Source organism: Elephas maximus, chromosome 6 (assembly GCF_024166365.1).
Source record: "Elephas maximus indicus isolate mEleMax1 chromosome 6, mEleMax1 primary haplotype, whole genome shotgun sequence".
Lineage (NCBI taxonomy): Eukaryota > Metazoa > Chordata > Mammalia > Proboscidea > Elephantidae > Elephas > Elephas maximus.
In genome coordinates, this window is record NC_064824.1 from 114,616,934 (window position 1) to 114,635,368 (window position 18,435).

The 18,435-nt window shown below is 41.9% G+C and overlaps 1 protein-coding gene across 3 annotated transcripts in view; it reads left to right on the top strand.

Annotated features, from left to right (window-relative positions):
* The first annotated feature begins 2,514 nt into the window (after positions 1-2,514).
* Positions 2,515-18,435, top strand: part of XRCC5 (X-ray repair cross complementing 5) — a 104,055-nt gene continuing 88,134 nt past the window's right edge. The window contains exons 1-6 of one of the 3 annotated variants that reach the window (XM_049888113.1): positions 2,515-2,790; positions 4,694-4,807; positions 7,678-7,861; positions 8,746-8,794; positions 9,799-9,921; positions 16,775-16,966. In XM_049888113.1, the coding sequence (XP_049744070.1) occupies positions 2,770-2,790; positions 4,694-4,807; positions 7,678-7,861; positions 8,746-8,794; positions 9,799-9,921; positions 16,775-16,966 (683 nt within the window). In that variant the 5' untranslated portion in view covers positions 2,515-2,769. Of the gene's footprint in view, positions 2,791-3,222; positions 3,813-4,693; positions 4,808-7,677; positions 7,862-8,745; positions 8,795-9,798; positions 9,922-16,774; positions 16,967-18,435 lie in introns of those variants that run through there. The other 2 variants (XR_007517951.1, XM_049888112.1) reach the window with 2 other exon arrangements.

An 18,435-nucleotide genomic window follows, 5' to 3' on the forward strand; every position in this document is an offset into this window, starting at 1 on the left:
CAGCTGGTGGATTTGAACGGTCGACCTTTTGGTTAGCAGCCGAGATCTTAACTACTGGACCACCAGGGCTCCTCTAATTGCTTAGCGGACATACTATCCTGAGTTGAATAAACCACACATCTGACCCAGTGGGATGATACTGATTTCAAGACAACTCGCCTATTTACGTTAGGTAGCACCTTCATCTCAGCTCACATCCAAGGGAAATACAACCCCTGTTCTCCATGACATCCTGTAAAACAAGATTCTAAATCTTAAAAAGAACCAATTTCAGATGTCTTGAAAGTTTCATTCTGCCACTTTGGAGTGGCCACCCAGGGCTTAGTTTTTGCAGTGTTAAATAAAATTGTTGTTGTTGTTAGGTGCAGTCGAGTCAGTTCCAACTCATAGTGACCCTACAGAACAGAGTAGAACAGCCACATAGGGTTTCCAAGGAGCGGGTGGTGGATTTGAACTGCTGGCCTTTTGGTTAGCAGCTGAGCTCTTAAACACTGCACCACCAGGGCTCTGTTAAACAAGATTAGTGGCCAACATAAGACATTTTCTCTTCCTCAACTGAATTAGTTACATGGAATTTTTTTAAATGGCATTTGATGGAAGTGGTGGAATATGGTACCATCACTACTCACATCTCTTTAGGATATAAACCTTAATTTCATATTCGTACCGTGTTAAGGATTTTAACTAATTTTCCCAATTGCCCACATAACTATTGTCACAGCTTGCTGTCACAGCAGATAGCCTCCTCTTTTTTATTCTGCATAATGCTTATGAAGTCATTACTCATGTAGTTCACTCACAGAGTGATGTTAAACATAAACACATTCCAGTAACCAAAACTGTAATTTCAAAATAAAGTTCTTTACTTGCCTTCTTTTCAACTACTCTGAAGGGGATGCATAACGTGCACTATAGCAATACTTTAAAAAATCCCCCTTGTTTCAGTTATTGCTGCTTAACGAGCTACCCCAAAACTTAGTGGCTTAACATAACAATCATTGATTCATTTGCTCACAATTCTGCAATTTGGGTAGAGCTCAGGTGAGATGTTCCAGGGAAACAACTCATCTCTGCCTAGTTTCTCTAACACTGAGGCAGCTGTCACTGGGCTGGAGGATCACTCCCAAGATGGCCTCGAGGCTGCCAGGTTGGTGCTGGCTACCATCTAGGCTTACTGTTGTGCTCAGTGATCCTCCATGTGGCCTCTCCAGGTGGTTAGGTTGGGCTTTCCTAGAATCGCAGTCTCAGGCTACATCCAGACATGGGGCTGGCTTGCCCCAATGCGCAAAAGCTAAATCTGCCAGGCATTCTGAAGGCTTTGGCCCAGAATTGGTCACATTTTGCGGGTAAAAGCAAATCACAAGGCCAGCCCAGACTCAAGGGGAAGGGATAACACAAGGCTGTGAATTCCGGTAATCATGGCTCATTGGGAACCATCAAAGTAACAGTCTGACATTCCTCTTTTCCTGTCACATCCATTTCCCTCATATGCCACAGTGGCTCCTGCATCTCTCTGTGCCCAAAATCCTTCCCCCTCGCCATAGCCCATCAACTTCCTGTCCTCTCTTTTCTCCTTTACAACTAATTCTGTATCATCAGTTAGCAACCACTTTAATGTGCTCAGCTTCTAACCTAAAGGTTGGAGATTCAAGTCCACCCGGGGTGCCTCAGAAGAAAGGCCTGGCGACCTACTTCCAAAACTTAGGCATCGGAAACCCTGTGGAGAACACTTCAACTCTGACACACATGGGATCTGCCATGAGTTGGAGTGCAACCGGTTTCAGCTTTACTTCTCACTTTCCCCAGTTCCAATTTTCAAGAGGGAGAAACTCTGATTGGATTTTATTTTTTCCAGTTTGGTCAAAGGTTTGTGCACACTCTGCAGGTTGCTGGACCCGACCCTTTGTCCAGTCACCTGTGAATTTGTAGATCGTTCAGCAATAGCTGTTTCTGCGAAGCTTTGGCTTGGGCCTCGCCACCCTCAAAGGGGCGGGGCTGCAGGTGGGCCAGTTTCCTTTGAAAGGGGGTGGTGAACGTGTCCAAAAAACAAACCAAACCCGTTGCCGAGGAGGTTTCGACTCATAGCGACCATATAGGCCGGAGCAGGACTGCCCCATAGCGTCTCCAAGGAGCGGCTGGTAGATCAACGCGGACCTTTTGGTTAGCAACCAACCTCTTAGCCAATATGCACGTAAGGCACTGTGATTGATAGCTGCCGTTCCTAGAACATCTGCTTAGGCTGGCCTTCCAAATTAAACCCCACCTCCCCGTTTACAGGCTAGAGCCCCCCCCCGCCCCCACATTATTGGAAGATCCTTAGCAGATGTTTCGCGTCTCCAGGTTTCTCTATATGCCCCTCCCACTCTCGTTTGCCTAGAATTACTCTTCCTTCAGGAGTCGGTTCTACAGGTCACCACATCTGTGAAGTCTTTCATTATCCCCCATGTTACAGAACGAACTGAGACTTAGAGAATTTAGGTGACTTCCCGGATTTATACTCAAGCAGATCTAACTCCAGAGCTCTGGCACAGGACGCCTTAGGCGCTCCCTTGAATAAGAGAAAAAGCAAGTGAAACCAGCGCAGTAGTAGATCGGAGGGAGCCTGCGCATGCTCAGAACGCCGAAGCACGGCTTCCCCCCGCCCCTTCCAGGCTCCCGGGATAACCAGCTCTTTCTATTGCTGTCGGGCTCCGAGTCCGCCGGAACTGAGTTGCAGCGCTGCAAGTTCCTTCCCGGAAGAGGCAGCCGAGGCTCCTGAGCACCGGCAACATGGCACGGCCGGGAAATAAGGTAGAGGGAGGTGTCGGCTTGGGCTTTACCCATTCCCCGGATTTAGAGAGAGTGCTTCGGGAGCGGGAGTCGTGGGGTCACGGTGGTGCTGAGAAGCGGGGAGAGAGGGGAGAATCTCGGCGATGGGTTGGGGCAGGAGGGCCTGGTCTGAACGATGCGCTGTAGGAAGAGCTGTGCCTTTGAAGACCGAAGACCTGAATTTGAGCCCCGCCCACTCTCCCTCCCCTCCCGCTGCCCACCCGCCTGTGACGCTCCCGCGCACTCCTGGTCCCACTTCCGCCCTCTTCCCGCTGCTTCCCTACACCCCTGCCCCTCTCTACCCTTCCTTCCTTCTCCACCTCCCCACTCACCTCCCCCGTTACTTCTGAGACCAGACTTTTCACTGTGAGAGTGCGATTTATCACGACAATAAGCACCTACCACACAGTCTTGTAAAGCAGAGGGCTATCTGATAAAAGAACTTGAAATGTAAAGCATCATGTTACTACCTTTATAATAATATATCTCAGTTATTGGAAGCTTACTTTGTGCGACTCACTGATCTAAATGTTTTATCCCTGTCCCATTTAATCCTCACAACCACCCCGTGAGGTGGAAACGATTGTCCCCATTTTACAGGTGAGAAAACCGAGGCACAGAGAAGTGATTAATAGTAATAACAATAAAGTAAAAAATATTTTTTTTTTTCAATATAGTCGAAGAGCGGTAGTTTCTGAGGGGTCACCAGAGAGAGGTGTGGTTCTGGGAGTTGTTCCACAAGTCAACACATATTAGTGTTGGTGAAGAATATTAAATATACCGTGGAGTGCCAGAAAAATGAACAAGTCTGTCTTGGAAGAAATACAGCTAGAGTACTCCTTGGAAGTGAGGATGGTGAAACTTCGTCTTGCGTTCTTTGGACATGTTATCAGAGGAGGGACCAGTCCCTGGAGAAGGACAGAGTCAGGGAGAAAGAGGAAGACCCTCTATAAGATGGATTAACACATTTGGCTGCAACAATGGGCTCAACCATAACAACTACTGTGAGTGGTGCAGGACCTGGCAGTGTTTTGTTCTATTGCATATAGGGTCACTATGAGTCAGCTCCTAAAACAGCAACTACTCTACACTAGACCCTGTATTAGGCACCTGGTATACAGATAATTTGTTTGCGAGCAGTTGATCCTTATTCTCCTTTCCATTGGGAAATGTTAATTAAAATGATTATAGACTGGTAAGGATGCTGTTCTCCTCTGTTCCTCCTGTTTCCAGGGCTGAAAACTTTGTAGCTCTAGTGGAGCAGCTGTTTATGGCAGGTGAACTTGAAGCAAAATTCTAACAGCCTGTATTGCTACAGTATAGAAATGAAGAGTTGCTATGTTGCCCAGTTTCTTTTTTTGGATTCTTACTGCTGCCGGAAAGGAACTTGAAGCGTTATGGAGTCCATTCTTTTGCTTCCAGACAAGAAGTTCTATATTATGAAATACTTTGGCGCCATTTTTTGAATACCTGCTTCCTTGCAAAAGACCTTTAGTCCTTGGCTTAGCGTCTTCTTGTTTAAAATTGCTTTTATGAGCATATATTAAATAATGCATCAGCGTTTGTTGGGCTCAACTGGACTGGACTTGACGCTAGCCTGCAGGCTGGGTTCAGGTGTGCTCCCATGGGGTTCATTCTGGGGCTCAGGCCAAGGGAGTAGCAGTTACCTGGATCATGCTTCTTTCTTGGTAGAGAGTTTCTAACTTTTAGAAGGCATCAGGACTATATAAGGATCCTCCATAATGAAAATTTATGTCATATATACATTTTCCTGCAAATAACAGTACATATTTTGTGAAATGAAATAAGGAATGGACATATCTTTATCTTTCCCTGTCACCATTATTAATGTTTTCTCAAACACTCTTTGTGACTGTGTTTCTAGGCAGCTGTTGTGCTGTGTGCGGATGTGGGCTTTGCCATGAGTAACTCTTTTCTTGATGAAGAATCATCATTAGAACAAGCAAAGAAAGTGATGACCATGTTTGTCCAGCGACAGGTAAGTTTCAGATTGGCCTTGAGCATGTAGCCTGTGCTTTAACTGCCATTTGTCTTCGCCTACTAATGCAAGATACCAGCCTCCTGTTAAGGTCCAGCCTCAGTGTTTTGGGGAATCTGGAGAGCTTTTTCACATGTACTCACGTACAAGTTCAGCTATCACTAGAATCTGGTATTTCTCCCCTTCCCTCTTCTGGCCCCTCCACTGGATATTACAGTTTTCATTAGAAGCAATAGGCATGGAAGTAATTTTTTAAAAGTACAGTCTCTGGAGCCACTTCGTCTAGGTTTAAATCCCTGCTGTATCATGGCCACTAACCTTGTGACCTTGAATGAGTCATTCAACTTCCTTGTGCCTATTCCAGTTTTAACAGACAACCCCAACACTTGGTGTCTTAAAACAGCAGCTTATTCCCACCCCCCCCCCCCCCCCCCATAGTTCTTTGGGACAACTGGGCTCAACTAGCTGGTAGTTCTCTCTTGGAGCTTCGTGTATGATTGCAGTTAGATAGTGGCTGGGGCTTGAGTCATATGAAGGTTCAGCTGGGTTGAATGTCCAGGATGCCTCACTCTCATGGCTGGTAGTTGATACGTCCTGTCACTAGTTAGCTCAGTTGGAGCCATTCGCCAGACCACCTACATGTGGCCTGTCTCTGTTGCTTGGGATTCTCAGTAGGGTGACTGGTTCTAAGAGGCAATGTCCCATGAGTGAGCATTCTAAGAGACCATACCTGCATGACTTCTTACGATCTGGCTTTAGAAATCTCAGAAAGTCACTTCCACAGCTTTCTATTGGTCAAGCATGTCACTAAGACCAGCTAAGATTCAAGGGAGGTGATTGGGCTCTGCTCTTGTTGTAAGGAGTAGTCTGTACACAAGGAGAGAAGAAATTATGGTGGACATTTTGTAAAATGGGAGAAAGTAATAGTATCAATCTCATAGGGTTGTTTTAATAAATTAAAGAATTAATACAGGCAAAATGTCTAGAATGGTACTTGGCATATTTTAAACACTGTATGGGTGATAGCTGTAATGAGTACTGTCACCCCTTCCACTTGATATGGCTGCCACACTTGCTAGGTCCATGAGGTCCTGCTTCATCCACCGGGTACGGTTGCTCTGCTCTTTCTTCTGTGTGTTGCCATTTCCACTGAGCACTGCCACCTCCTACCAGCCATTGTAGCTTTTCACACATTTTGATGACCTAGAGTCCTTGAAGCATCCAAGTAGAAGAGAATACCTCTAACCGCATTTTCAGTTGTGGTCATTTGTGTTGGTAGTATTTAAGTAGTATTGCTGTGTCCCACTGTACTACAGATTTCTTTCCCTTTTTAAAAAAAAAAATAATAATAAAAGTTCTTTCATTTTTTATTTTTGGCTTCTTCCATGAGAATTTGAGTGAGCCCAGAAAGATGGGAGACAAAGCCTGGTGACGTCCCATGCTACACTCAAAATATCCTCCCCTCCCAGGACTGAGGTTTTGCTGTTGGAGCAAGACTACCTTGCCTTAAATGAATTCTTGTCCAGGAGGCAGATAGGATTCTGGCTGGCTTGCCTCACCAGCATGCTAGATGTGTTTGAACTTCAGCAGCTGGGACCTTTGCTGCATGTATGACTGGGAATTATAGTTGGAATAGTGAACAGGCTTGGGGATTTAACAGACCAAACAGACGTGAAAGATGACGGTTTCATTCTTTCCCCATGCAGCAGTCCTCTCCATCGACGTAAAAGGCTTACGTTAGTGATAAGTTGGGAGCGGGACTGCTTTTTGTGTTGGTTACTGTTTTTTGTTTTTTCCATTTTATTTATGAAAGCTTTCATAAAAGAGACACAGAAAATAATGACTATCCAAGGTTTCCCGTTGTCTAGCACTATACAGTCCTAACGTTTTACCACACTCATGTGATTTCCTTTTTTTCTCCGTAAATAAAATATTACAGATACATTTGAAGCCTCTCGTATAATACATTTGAAGCCTCTTGTATATCTCCCCCTAATCCTGTTCTTCCCTCTTCTTTCCTTCCTTTCCTCAGAATTTTGATAGGTATCATTACCATGCGTATTTTATACTTTTATCATATAAGCGTATCTTAATAAATGATATTTAGTATGGGTTCTTTTTATTATAAAAGTTCTCAAGGCTATCTATATGATATCATACAGCACATGTAATTCTGCAACTTATGATTTTCTCGATCTTACGTTTTTGAGATACGTTCATGTTGTTAACGTTTATGTTGTACACATTTACTTCATTTTTACTGGGGTGTAATATTCCACTGGATGTACATTCCACAGTATATTTTTGCATTGTCCCTGTTGACGTACTGTTTCCAGTTTTGCCCTGTTATAAACAGTGCCGAAGTGGACTTCTTTGTCCGTTGTCTTCTCGTCTGCATGTGCAAGAATTTCTCTAGGAGACGTATACCTGTAAATGGAATTGCTGGGACATAGGGTATGAACCAGCAATTTTTTTTTTTAATCCTTGGAAAATTTAAACCTTGCCTAGTCATTCCAAAAAGGCAGACTAAAATCTTTTCAAATTATTCCTCATTAGTTTTCATTGAGAATTGGAATCTGATTTGGCTGGAAGTCATGAAGAGCAGTTACTACTCTCCCTATTATCCCTGCCTTAGCTTGTGCTGACAGGAAGGACGGGACCTGTAGTCATTGGAAAAGTCTGCTTAGAAACTAGGAATTGTCCTTGTCCATCAGGTCCATGGTCCATCCAGGCCAGCATTCTGGTTTTGACAGTGGCCTAAGGAACCCACCATAGAGAGGCATGGTTGTCCTGCTTCCTGCGTATTAGGTACCCAAAGGATTCCAGTTGGTAGTAATATCATTTTCAGCTTTGTAACATTTTTTCTCTAGGTGTTTGCTGAGAGCAAGGATGAGGTTGCGTTAGTCCTGTTTGGTACGGATGGCACTGACAATGCCCTTGCTCAGGAAAATCAGTATCAGAACATCACAGTGCACAGACACCTGATGCTACCAGATTTTGATTTGCTGGAGGACATCGAAAGCAAAATCCAACCAGGTTCTAAACATGCTGACAGTATCCTTTTTCAGCCAGAGAAGACTCTTAAGAAAATTCTTTTTGTCTGGGGAATCATAATGCAGTTTGGGCAGGCTCTGTCAGAGTCCCAGCTCTGATTATATTGATGGCTTGGCCTCTGAGAACACGGAGGAGATGCCTGTGGGATTTAATGTGAAGTTAGTCAGGTGTAGTGCCTGGTCTCTAGGCCCTTCAATCACTTGCCCCTTCTCTACACTGGTAGAGGATACTGACTGGTTAGGAGGCATAGAACGGGGGAAGATACTAGGGGACATGTATTTGTATTGACTGTGGGAGGGTTTGGTGGTAGTGATGGTTAGAAATGTTTGGAGGTAGAGAAGATATTTTTAGAAGAATATAGCATTAGAATTCTCCATTCTTTTCTAGATGGGGGATGTTTTTGTGCCAAAAATTAAATTGGTAACCAAATTCAGATTTCCAATTTCTTCCACGTGCCCTTTAATTTTAAGGAGTTATTTTTCTAAACAATCAGTAATGCCGTCCCTGATCACTTGGAGGCACTGTTGTGCTGGGAGTGACTTGCAGATGCTACATTGTGGCTTACTTCATACTTAATATTCACCCAAAAAGTGGGTTCTTGACACTGTAAAATGGCATCATAATTTTTGGTGAAGTAAATGGAACATATTAGATTAGCTTTTGATTTTGTTCGTTGTGTGTGTCGGGATGTACATATGTCAATATGCGCTAGTGAAATAAACTTTGGAACAAGGGCACTTAGGCAAGTACTTCTAATCATCACGTAGTCACCCCAGCGCCCACAATTTCCAGCACAGTGGACTTTGCTAGAAAAAAAAAAAAAGTTGCTTGTTCTTGGAATAAAGGGACTGTGCAATGCCATCTTTTGTCCTTGACTAGCTGAGTCCTGGATGCACTTGTCGTGTGCATGGATTTGATTCAACAGGAAACTGTGTAAGTGTTTTAACTGAAGAGAGTTGAAAGTGGGCCCTTCTACAAACATTTAAGGGTTTATGTAGTCAGTGCACCCTGATTCATTGTTAATCAAGCAGCATGTTTGTATGGCTGAAGAAACATTTGACCGAATTTAATGGCTCAGTTCAACTTCTATGTTTGTTTAAAAATTTAGTTTATTAGAAACAGGGCTGTACTTGGTGAAAATTTCTCTGGGAGAAATAAACCTTTGGCTTAGTTCAGGTTCATTGCTGTTTGACTTAAGCTAACTACTAAGAATTTTTTTTTAATAGCAAGCAGTCTATGTATCTGTAATTTAAATTAAATGCATAGGAACTGTGGCCAGCTTCCTTATATACTGTAGCTTAGCTACACACATACACCACACACAGACACACACATTCCTTAACACACACAGTCACGCTTACACACTCACACAGTCACGCTCACACACACTCAAACTCACACACGCTCACACACACACACCACACACACATACACTCCTTGACACACATACTCTCACACACACACTCTCACACACACACTCACCACACACACACTCCTTGACACACACACTCACGCACACACACTTCTGGCCTGTTTGGATGAGCATCTGCACTAAAATCTCAGGCCTAAATCTTTATTATCATTTCCCACAATTTGCAAAATTCTGCCTCGAGCCTCATGTGTGGAATCAGAGCATTTGGAAAGTGAACCCTTACAAGGCTTAAGTTAGAGTGCACGAGTAGACTTCCTTGTTTACATTCTGCCATAATGGTCAGAAATTTCACCCAAGATGTTGAAAGTATGAGTTATGTCAGGGTCGCTTATGTGTTTAATAGAACTTCACTGAGCATCGACAATACGTGACTGTCTCAATGCAGTAGCTTTTGTTAACGGTATATAGATTCCTTAGCCTCTCTCTAGCTCGCTGACGAAGTATTTGAAATTGTAGAATGTGATTAAGGGGAATGATTTCTTAATGTGAAACATCTCTCTTTTAGAGGAAAGAAGTTTGAGAAGAGGCATATTGAAGTGTTCACTGACCTCAGCAGCCCATTCAGCAAAGATCAGTTGGATGTTATAATTCATAACTTGAAGCAATCTGGCATCTCCCTGCAATTCTTGTAAGATCCTAACAATAATGTATGTAGACAAATGGTGTGATCTCGTAATGAGGGCAAAAATGCAGTGAGGGAGACCCCAGTATCAAGTGCTTGGTTTGCAAGGCCGTCTCTTTCTGCTCTCAAGTGGAACCGGTCAGGTGACTGCACTCAGCAAACATTTACTGATCATTCGCTGTGTACTAGGAACTGTCCTGAGCTCTGGTGGTAAAGGGATGAAAGGCACAGTGATACAGAGGAGCTTAGCTCAGTTTCAGACCATTTGTTCACTGTTCTTGGGCTCAAAGAATGAGGAATTAGAGGAATCTTTTGAGGACATTCAGTTCATCTCCTACCTATATAGAGGACTTTACCTAAACAATTACCAGATTGATAGCTTCTTTTTCATAAACAGCTCTAGAGAACTCTAATCCTATAGGCAGTAGAGTGGAGAGACATATTTTTGGGGTAGAGAGAAATGTCAACTTGGATACCAGTTTAAATATTAATGTTTATCTTGAATTCTCTTTTCAGATCTAAAGTCACTTTATTGTTTTAGGAACAAAATACTTTAGGAACACAAAAAATGTAATTTGCTCAGTATATTTAGAGATGGGATATTTAAATTTTGGGGAAAAAAATACATATTTCATAATTTGTTAGAGAGAGAGCCCCTCTCCCCTGCCCCAAATAACTTGAATTTCCTCACCAGGCATTTACTTTTTCTAGCTTATATCCTCCCTAGCAGAAAGCTCTTTTTACTTCATCAATACTTCCTGCTGCATTTGAAACTGACTTCTTTCTTTCTTTTAATTGTGATTTAGGTGAAAGTTTACAGGGCAAATTAGTTTCTTATTCAAAATTTATACACAAATTGTTTCACAGCATTGACTGCAATCCTGCGTTTTGTCAGCACTCTCCCCCTTTCCCTTACCACACCGGGTTCACCGAGTCCATTCATCCAGTTTTCCTGGGCTCTCTTGCCTTCTCCCCTTTGTTCCTGGGCAGGCTTTGCCCATTCGATCTCTGTACTTGATTGGTCTAAGAAGCTGTTTCTCATGTGTGTTACTGTTTGTTTTAAGAGCCTGCCTAATCATTGGCTGAAAGGGGAACTTTGAGAGTGGCTGCAAGCCTGAGTTAGAAGGGTGTCCAGGGGCCATAGTCTCTAGCATTCGTCTAGTCTGCCAGTAAATATGCTCTTTTTTGTGAATTTGATCATTTGTTCTACATTTTTCTCCCGCTCTGTCTGGGATCCTCTATTGTAATCCCAGTCAGAGCAGTCTGTAGTGGTAGCTGGCACCTTCCAATTCTTCTGGTCTTGGAGTCTTGTAGGCTGTGGTTCATGTGGTCCTTTAGTCCTTTGAACTAATTGCTCCCTTCCTAGTATTTTTCCCTCTTCTTTGCTCCAGGCTAGAAAACTGATTTCTTCTTGTCCTATTTTTGGTGAACGCAGAGTGATGATACAGAATGTTGAATTAATAAAGTCTTTTGGGGACACTCATTTTTCAAATTGAAGGCTGTACCAAGAAGCCTCCAGTTCAAAGTGGCAAGCCTTTGGCTCCTTCATGGTGCCTGCCATGGGGAATTAAGAACCTCTCTTGCATGTATGCACCTCGTAAGACTGCTAGGGGGCACCTCCTTTTTTGTAGAACTGTAGAAGAATAGTTCAGAGTAACCCATCAAACTAATACTTGGTAAGACAGTACTTCAGAGAAATGAAGGGCTTTTTAAATGACACTTCTCTTCTTATTGAGTTGAGGCTTTCTCAGCACTTCAAAAACCCAGCTCAGCTTCTGGTCCCTGCTCATAATCTCGGGATACCTTTACATGGTTGAAGCATACTGCACTTCTGTCAATGTCATTTTAAAGGGCTACTTTTTGGGTATGAGCAATATAGTAAAGCAGGCTTAAGAGGAAACCTAGCTTTTTCTTCGACAAGCTTGTTATTTGACCAATTGTTTGTTTTTTTTTTCCTGAATCATAATCTTTCTTCTTGTGCTACAAATCTCTGGCATACAAAGTAGAGTTTATGGTTTTATTGTTTGGTGTATCCCATGTATGATAGATTGTGCTAGTAGTACTAAAAAAATGCCAGCAGCCCAAAGAAGAACTGGGCTCACAGCAGGCTTGTTCCTCGGACATGTATCTCAGTTTCATCTACTGACTATAGAGAAAGTTTATTTCTAGTCTAATGTACGGCAGAAGGAACTGTTAATACAACTTTTATCAGAATAACTTACTGATACATTTTCATGTGTTTCTCCACTTCTTCCTGATGCTATGGAAACTGTGCCATTTCCTGCTGCCTGGAAGCTCATTATCTGATAGGTAATGCAGGAGAACCAAATGTATCATACTCAGTATAAACCCAAACCAGTCTGACCACCATGAGTCATCTCCAATTCATGGTGACCCCATGTGTATCAGAGTAGAACTGTGCTCCCTAGGGTTTTCAGTGGTTGATTTCTCAGAAGTAGATCACTGGGCCTTTCTTCCAAGGCACCTCTGGGTGGACTCGAACCACCAACCTTTCAGTTAGTGGCTGTGTGTTGAGTAAACTTAGAAAAAAATTTAAACAGAAGGCCCTAATTATAGCAAATAAAATTATAGAGAAATCATCTTAAAAATGTTGTTGTTGTTAGGAGCCGTCAAGTTGGTTCCGACTTATAGCAACCCTATGCACTATAGAACGAAACACTGCCTGATCCTGAGCCGTCCTTACAATCGTTGTTATGCTTGAGCTCATTGTTGCAGCCACTGTGTCAGCCCACCTTGTTGAGGGTCTTCCTTTTTTCTGCTGACCCTGTACTCTGCCAAGCATGATGTCTTTCTCCAGGGACTGATCCCTCCTGACAACATGTCCAAAGTATGTAAGATGCAGTCTCGCCATGCTTGCTTCTAAGGAGCATTCTGGCTGCACTTCTTCCAAGACAGATTTGTTCCTTCTTTTGGCAGTCCATGGTATATTCAGTATTCTTCGCCAACACCACAATTCAGAGGCGTCATTTCTTCTTCAGTCTTCCTTATTCATTGTCCAGCTTTCACATGCATATGATACAATTGAAAATACCATGGTTTGGGTCAGGCATGCCTTAGTCTTCAGGGTGCCACCTTTTTCTTCAACACTTTGAAGAGGTTCTTCGCAGCATATTTACCCAGTGCAATGCATCTTTTGATTTCTTGACTGCTGCTTTCATGGGTGTTGATTGTGAATCCAAGTAAAATGAAATCCTTGACAACTTCAGTCTTTTCTCCTTTTGTCATGATGTTGCTCATTGGTCCAGTTGTGAGGATTTTTGTTTTCTCTATGTGGATGTGCAATCCATACTGAAGGCTGTGGTCTTTGATCTTCATTAGTAAGTGCTTCAAGTCCTCTTCACTTTCAGCAAGCAAGGTTGTGTCATCTGTATAATGCAGGTTGTTAATGAGTCTTCCTCCAATCCTGATGCCCCGTTCTTCTTCAATATGGTCCAGCTTCCAGGATTATTTGCTCAGCATACAGATTAAATAGGTTTGGTGAAAGAATACAACCCTGACACACACCTTTCCTGACTTTAAACCAGTCAGTATCCCCTTGTTCTGTCTGAACAACCGCCTCTTGGTCTATGTAAGGTTCCTCATGAGCACAATTAAGTGTTCTGGAATTCCCATTCTTGGCAATGTTATCCATAGTTTGTTATGATCATACAGTCGAATGCCTTTGCTTAGTCAGTAAAACACAGGTAAACATCCTTCTGGTATTCTCTGCTTTCAGCCAGGATCCATCTGACATCAGCAATCATATCCCTGGTTCCACATCCTCTTCTGAAACTGACCTGAATTTCTGGCAGTTCCCTGTCAATATACTGCTGCAGCTGTTTTTGAATGATCTTCAGCAAAACTTTGTGTGTGTGTGTGATATTAATGATATTGTACTATAATTTCCACATTCGGTTGGATCACCTTTCTTGGGAATAGGCATAAATATGGATCTCTTCCAGTCAGTTGGCCAGGAAGCTGTCTTCCATATTTCTTGGCATAGACAAGTAAGCACCTGCAGCACTGCATCTGTTTGTTGAAACATCTCAGTTGATATTCCGTCAATTCCTGGAGCCTTGTTTTTCGCCAATGCCTTCAGAGCAGCTTGGACTTCTTCCTTCAGTACCATTGGTTTCTGATCATATGCCACCTCTTGAAATGGTTGAACATCGACTAATTCTTTTTGGTATAATGACTCTGTGTATTCTTTCCATCTTCTTTTGATGCTTCCTGCGTCGTTTAATATTTCCCCATAGAATCCTTCACTGTTGCAACTCGAGGCTTGAATTTTTTCTTTGGTTCTTTCAGCTTAAGAAATGCCAAGCTGTTCTTCCCTTTTGGTTTTCCATCTCCAGCTCTTTGCACGTGTCATTATAATACTTTACTTTGTCTTCTCGAGCCACCCTTTGAAATTTTCTGTTCAGTTCTTTTAGTTCATCAATTCTTCCTTTTGCTTTAGCTACTCAATGCTCAAGAGCAAGTTTCAGAGTCTCCTTCTGACATCCATCTTGGTCTTTTCTTTCTTTCCTGTCTTTTCAGTAACCTCTTGCCTTCTTCATGTATGATGTCCTTGACAATCGTTTGGTCTTCGGTCACTAGTGTTCATTGCGTCAAATCTGTTCTTCAGATGGTCTCTGAATTCAGGTGGGATATACTCAAGGTCATATTTTGGCTTTCATGGACTTGCTCTGGTTTCCTTCAGTTTCAGTTTGAACTTGCATATGAGCAATTGATGGTCTGTTCCACAGTTGGTCCTGGCCTTGTTCTGACTGATATTGAGCTTTTCCATCATCTCTTTCCACAGATGTAGTCAATTTGATTCCATTGTGTTCCATCTGGCGAGGTCCATGTGTATAGTCACCATTTATGTTGGTGAAAGAAGGCATTTGCAATGAAGAAGTCGTTGGTCCTGCAAATTCTATCATTCAATCTCCGGCATTGTTTCTGTCACCAAGGCCATGTTTTCCAACTACTGATCCTTCTTCTTTGTTTCCAACTTTCGCATTCCAATCACCAGCAATTATCAATGCATCTCGATTGCATGTTTGAGCCATTTCAGACTGCAGCAGCTGATAAAAATCTTCTATTTCTTCATCTTTGGCCCTAGTGGTTGGTGCGTAAATTTGAATAACAGTTGTATTAACTGGTCTTCCTTGTAGGCATATCTTAAAAATAACAGTTGACATAAGGGTGACCAACAGGTAATCTGAAGTGAACTGAAAAGATTGCTGAATTTTAGCCTTTTAGTTTTTCAGGGGCAAAGTAATGTATTGTGGGACATTGGAAAGAACCTTGTCCTCGAATCAGGTGGCTGAGTATTCTATCACTTGGTAGCCATGTGGCTTTTCCCAGAGTATTTCATCTTTGTAAAGAATTGAGTTAGAAATCTCTATCTATCTGATATGTAAGGATTAAGTAAGATTATTTACATGAAAACATTTATAAAGGGCCATATAGAATATTACCGTAAAAAGTATGCAGTTGGCTTATTTTTCAATTTCTATATTGTTTATTGACTATCCCCATAACCAGTAATCTCAATTTAGTTTTAGTCTCATTTCAGTCAAACAACGGAAGCAAAACACAAGAACAAAATTGGATTTTGCCTATTTCTGGGAATTAACTGGTGTCTGTATAGGAATTCTATATCTGCAGTAAGAATTATATTAGATTGGATTTTATGAATTTCACACACATTCACTTATTTCATCCTTGTAATAACCTTGAGGGATCGTTGGTGGGCATTTATTTACTTATTTTGTCTACCTAGAATAGCACCCAGTCTTTTTCTAGGAAGCATTCCTTCTTGAACTCTAACCTTGTAGCTGAAATGAGGGCTGTCATCTTTTAGACCTGGCCGAGGCTACCATTCATTAGGCAAGTGGTAGAGCACCTGGCCCAAACTAGGCCAGTCAGAACCCCTTCCTGTTTCTCTTTTTTTTCCCCTTAATTTAGATACCAAAGAGTTGAACACTCAGTTCCACCAAACTAAGCCAATCAGAATCCTTTCCTGGTTTTCTTTTCGTAAATTAGATACTAGAGCATTGAACACTCAGCCCCTCTTAGTAGTGGAGTTGAGCAGATGTGAGTGTGAGGCATCGAGAGGCAGTGGGAGGAAGCCAGTCAGAGGATGAAGTTAGTGGGAAGAAAAGGGAAGATTAGCTCTGGAGAGAGAGTGTGAGAGGGTCAGATGATCCTCGTGGCATTTGAAACCCTGGGTATAGTCATCCCTAAGGCCACATACAACCCTGCCCTTTTTTAAAAATAATTTTATTGTGCTTTAAGTGAAAGTTTAAAAATCAAGTCAGTTTCTCACACAAAAACCCATATACGCCTTGCTACACACTCCCAATTACACTCCTCCTAATGAGACAGCCCGCTCTCTCCCTCCACTCTCTCTTTATGTGTCCATTTCGCCAGCTTGTAACCCCCTCCACCCTCTCATCTCCCCTCCAGGCAGGAGAAGCCAACATAGTCTCAAGTGTCCACCTGATCCAAGAAGCCCACTCCTGACTAGCATCCCTCTCCAACCCATTGTCCAGTCCAATCCATGTTTGAAGAGTTGGCTTCAGGAATGGTTCCTGTCCTGACAACCCTGCCCTTTTAATTGTTTGGTTGTTTAAACCAATAAGTTCCCACTTTTTACTGTATCAAAGAGGTTTCTGTCACTTGAAATGGAAAGAGTGTTGGCTAAGGTAGGTAAGTGCCATTTGAGAACTGAGAAGTATGAAGCTCAGTGAGGTTGACTGACATGCCCATTTTCACATAGCTAGTGAATGACAACCATAGGATTGGAACTCTGCTTCTTCTTTGACCTTAGAACTTGTCCTTTTAACTACTGCTGATCTTTTCCTGACAGTTTGCCTTTCTCAGTTGGGGGGGAAGATGGAACTGGGGACAGAGGAGATGGCAGCTTGCGCTTGGGCCACCATGGACCCTCCTTTCCCCAAAAGGGAATTACTGAGCAGCAAAAAGAAGGTATTCAGGTGGTGAAGAGGATGATGATGTCTTTAGAAGGTGACAGTGGACTGGATGAAATTTATTCCTTCAGGTAAGAAGTGAAAACATTGTTCATAACTTTTCAGTCATACCCATATAAATTTCTCTTTTGATCAGAGGTCTCCCTTTTGCTTTTCTGGACCACTTCTTTGATTTGGCAGTTAATTTTCTGATTTTTATTAAAGAAATGATGTGCCAAACCTCCTCTCCTTCCTTTTAAAAACTTGTGTGGTTGGCACAAGGTTTCTGATTTATTTCCAGAACCTGTGTCAGTGAAGTTCGGGAATATAGAGATAAACCATAAGAGATTTAACAAATCCAATGTAGAAGATGAAGTAGTAGATTTTCTTCTTTATGCCAAGCTTGAGGCACATTTCTTGGGCCCTTCCGTTTCATATGCTTACAGAAAACATTCTTGATTTTAAAAAGTGATATCATGGATACCTAATAGCCCCTGATTTAGATTTTTAGAGATAGCATATTACGATAAGGAGCCCTGGTGGCGCAGTGGTTAAGTGTTCATCTGCTAGCCAAAAAGTCTACATTTCGAATCTACCAGCCACTCCGTGGAAACCTTTTGGGACAGTTCTGCTCTGTCCTGTAGGGTCGCCATGTGTCGGAATCCACTTGATGGCAATGGGTTTCTTTTTTTATATTATGATAGAGTAGCTTTTTAAAAACTTTGGTCGCAAAATATTTTGGTCAGATGGAACAAGCAGACAAAAACAACTCCCAAAGGCTAAAGAGTTCCTAGCCTGCTTATTTCGTGTGGGTGTTGTAAATGATTTCTGAAATGTGAAAGCCTTGAAATACCATTAAATATAAAGCTGGCCACTTTATTCTTGGTTAGAATTGGACGTGCATCTATTTTGAGTATGTTGAGTAGTATATACTTGGGGGGCCTGATTTGATAAAAGCAGCAGTACTTAACCAAGCAGTATGGCTTGTACAGGTTTTGATTTTCAGGGATAATACCCTTTAATGTTCATGAATCAATTCTAGTTTATCAGTAATTACACAAAATACAGATGGTTTAAGCACAGTTCTTAGACTAAGTAAAGTCTCAACAATTAGAACTTTTCTGAGTAGCTACAGTATATATCTGCTCTAATTTTTTTCTCAACCACAATTTTTAAAAATTTCTAGTGAGCTATAATTGAAAAGTAGTACCTCCTGACTTTCTAAATACAGATATTCTTGGAAAATTGTAGGCAAACGGGAAATTTTGCAAATGGAGTTGTAATTTCATAAGGGGCTGCCAAAAGAATCAGTGAGGAATCCTATAAAGTGAAGTTTCTTTTCATACTGCAAAGATGTGTTTCTAAGTTATTTTTTATTCAAATTTGGACATGGTTTACTCTAATGTGAAGGTATATGCCTTAAGCTAACATCTTAACCATGATATAACCATGTGTTAGACTATAAGAAAAGTTACAGGCCAATACAAATTTCTATTAAAGGTTTGTTTATTTCTATACTGTATCATTAAAAAAAAAAAAATTGCCATCAAGTCAATTCTGA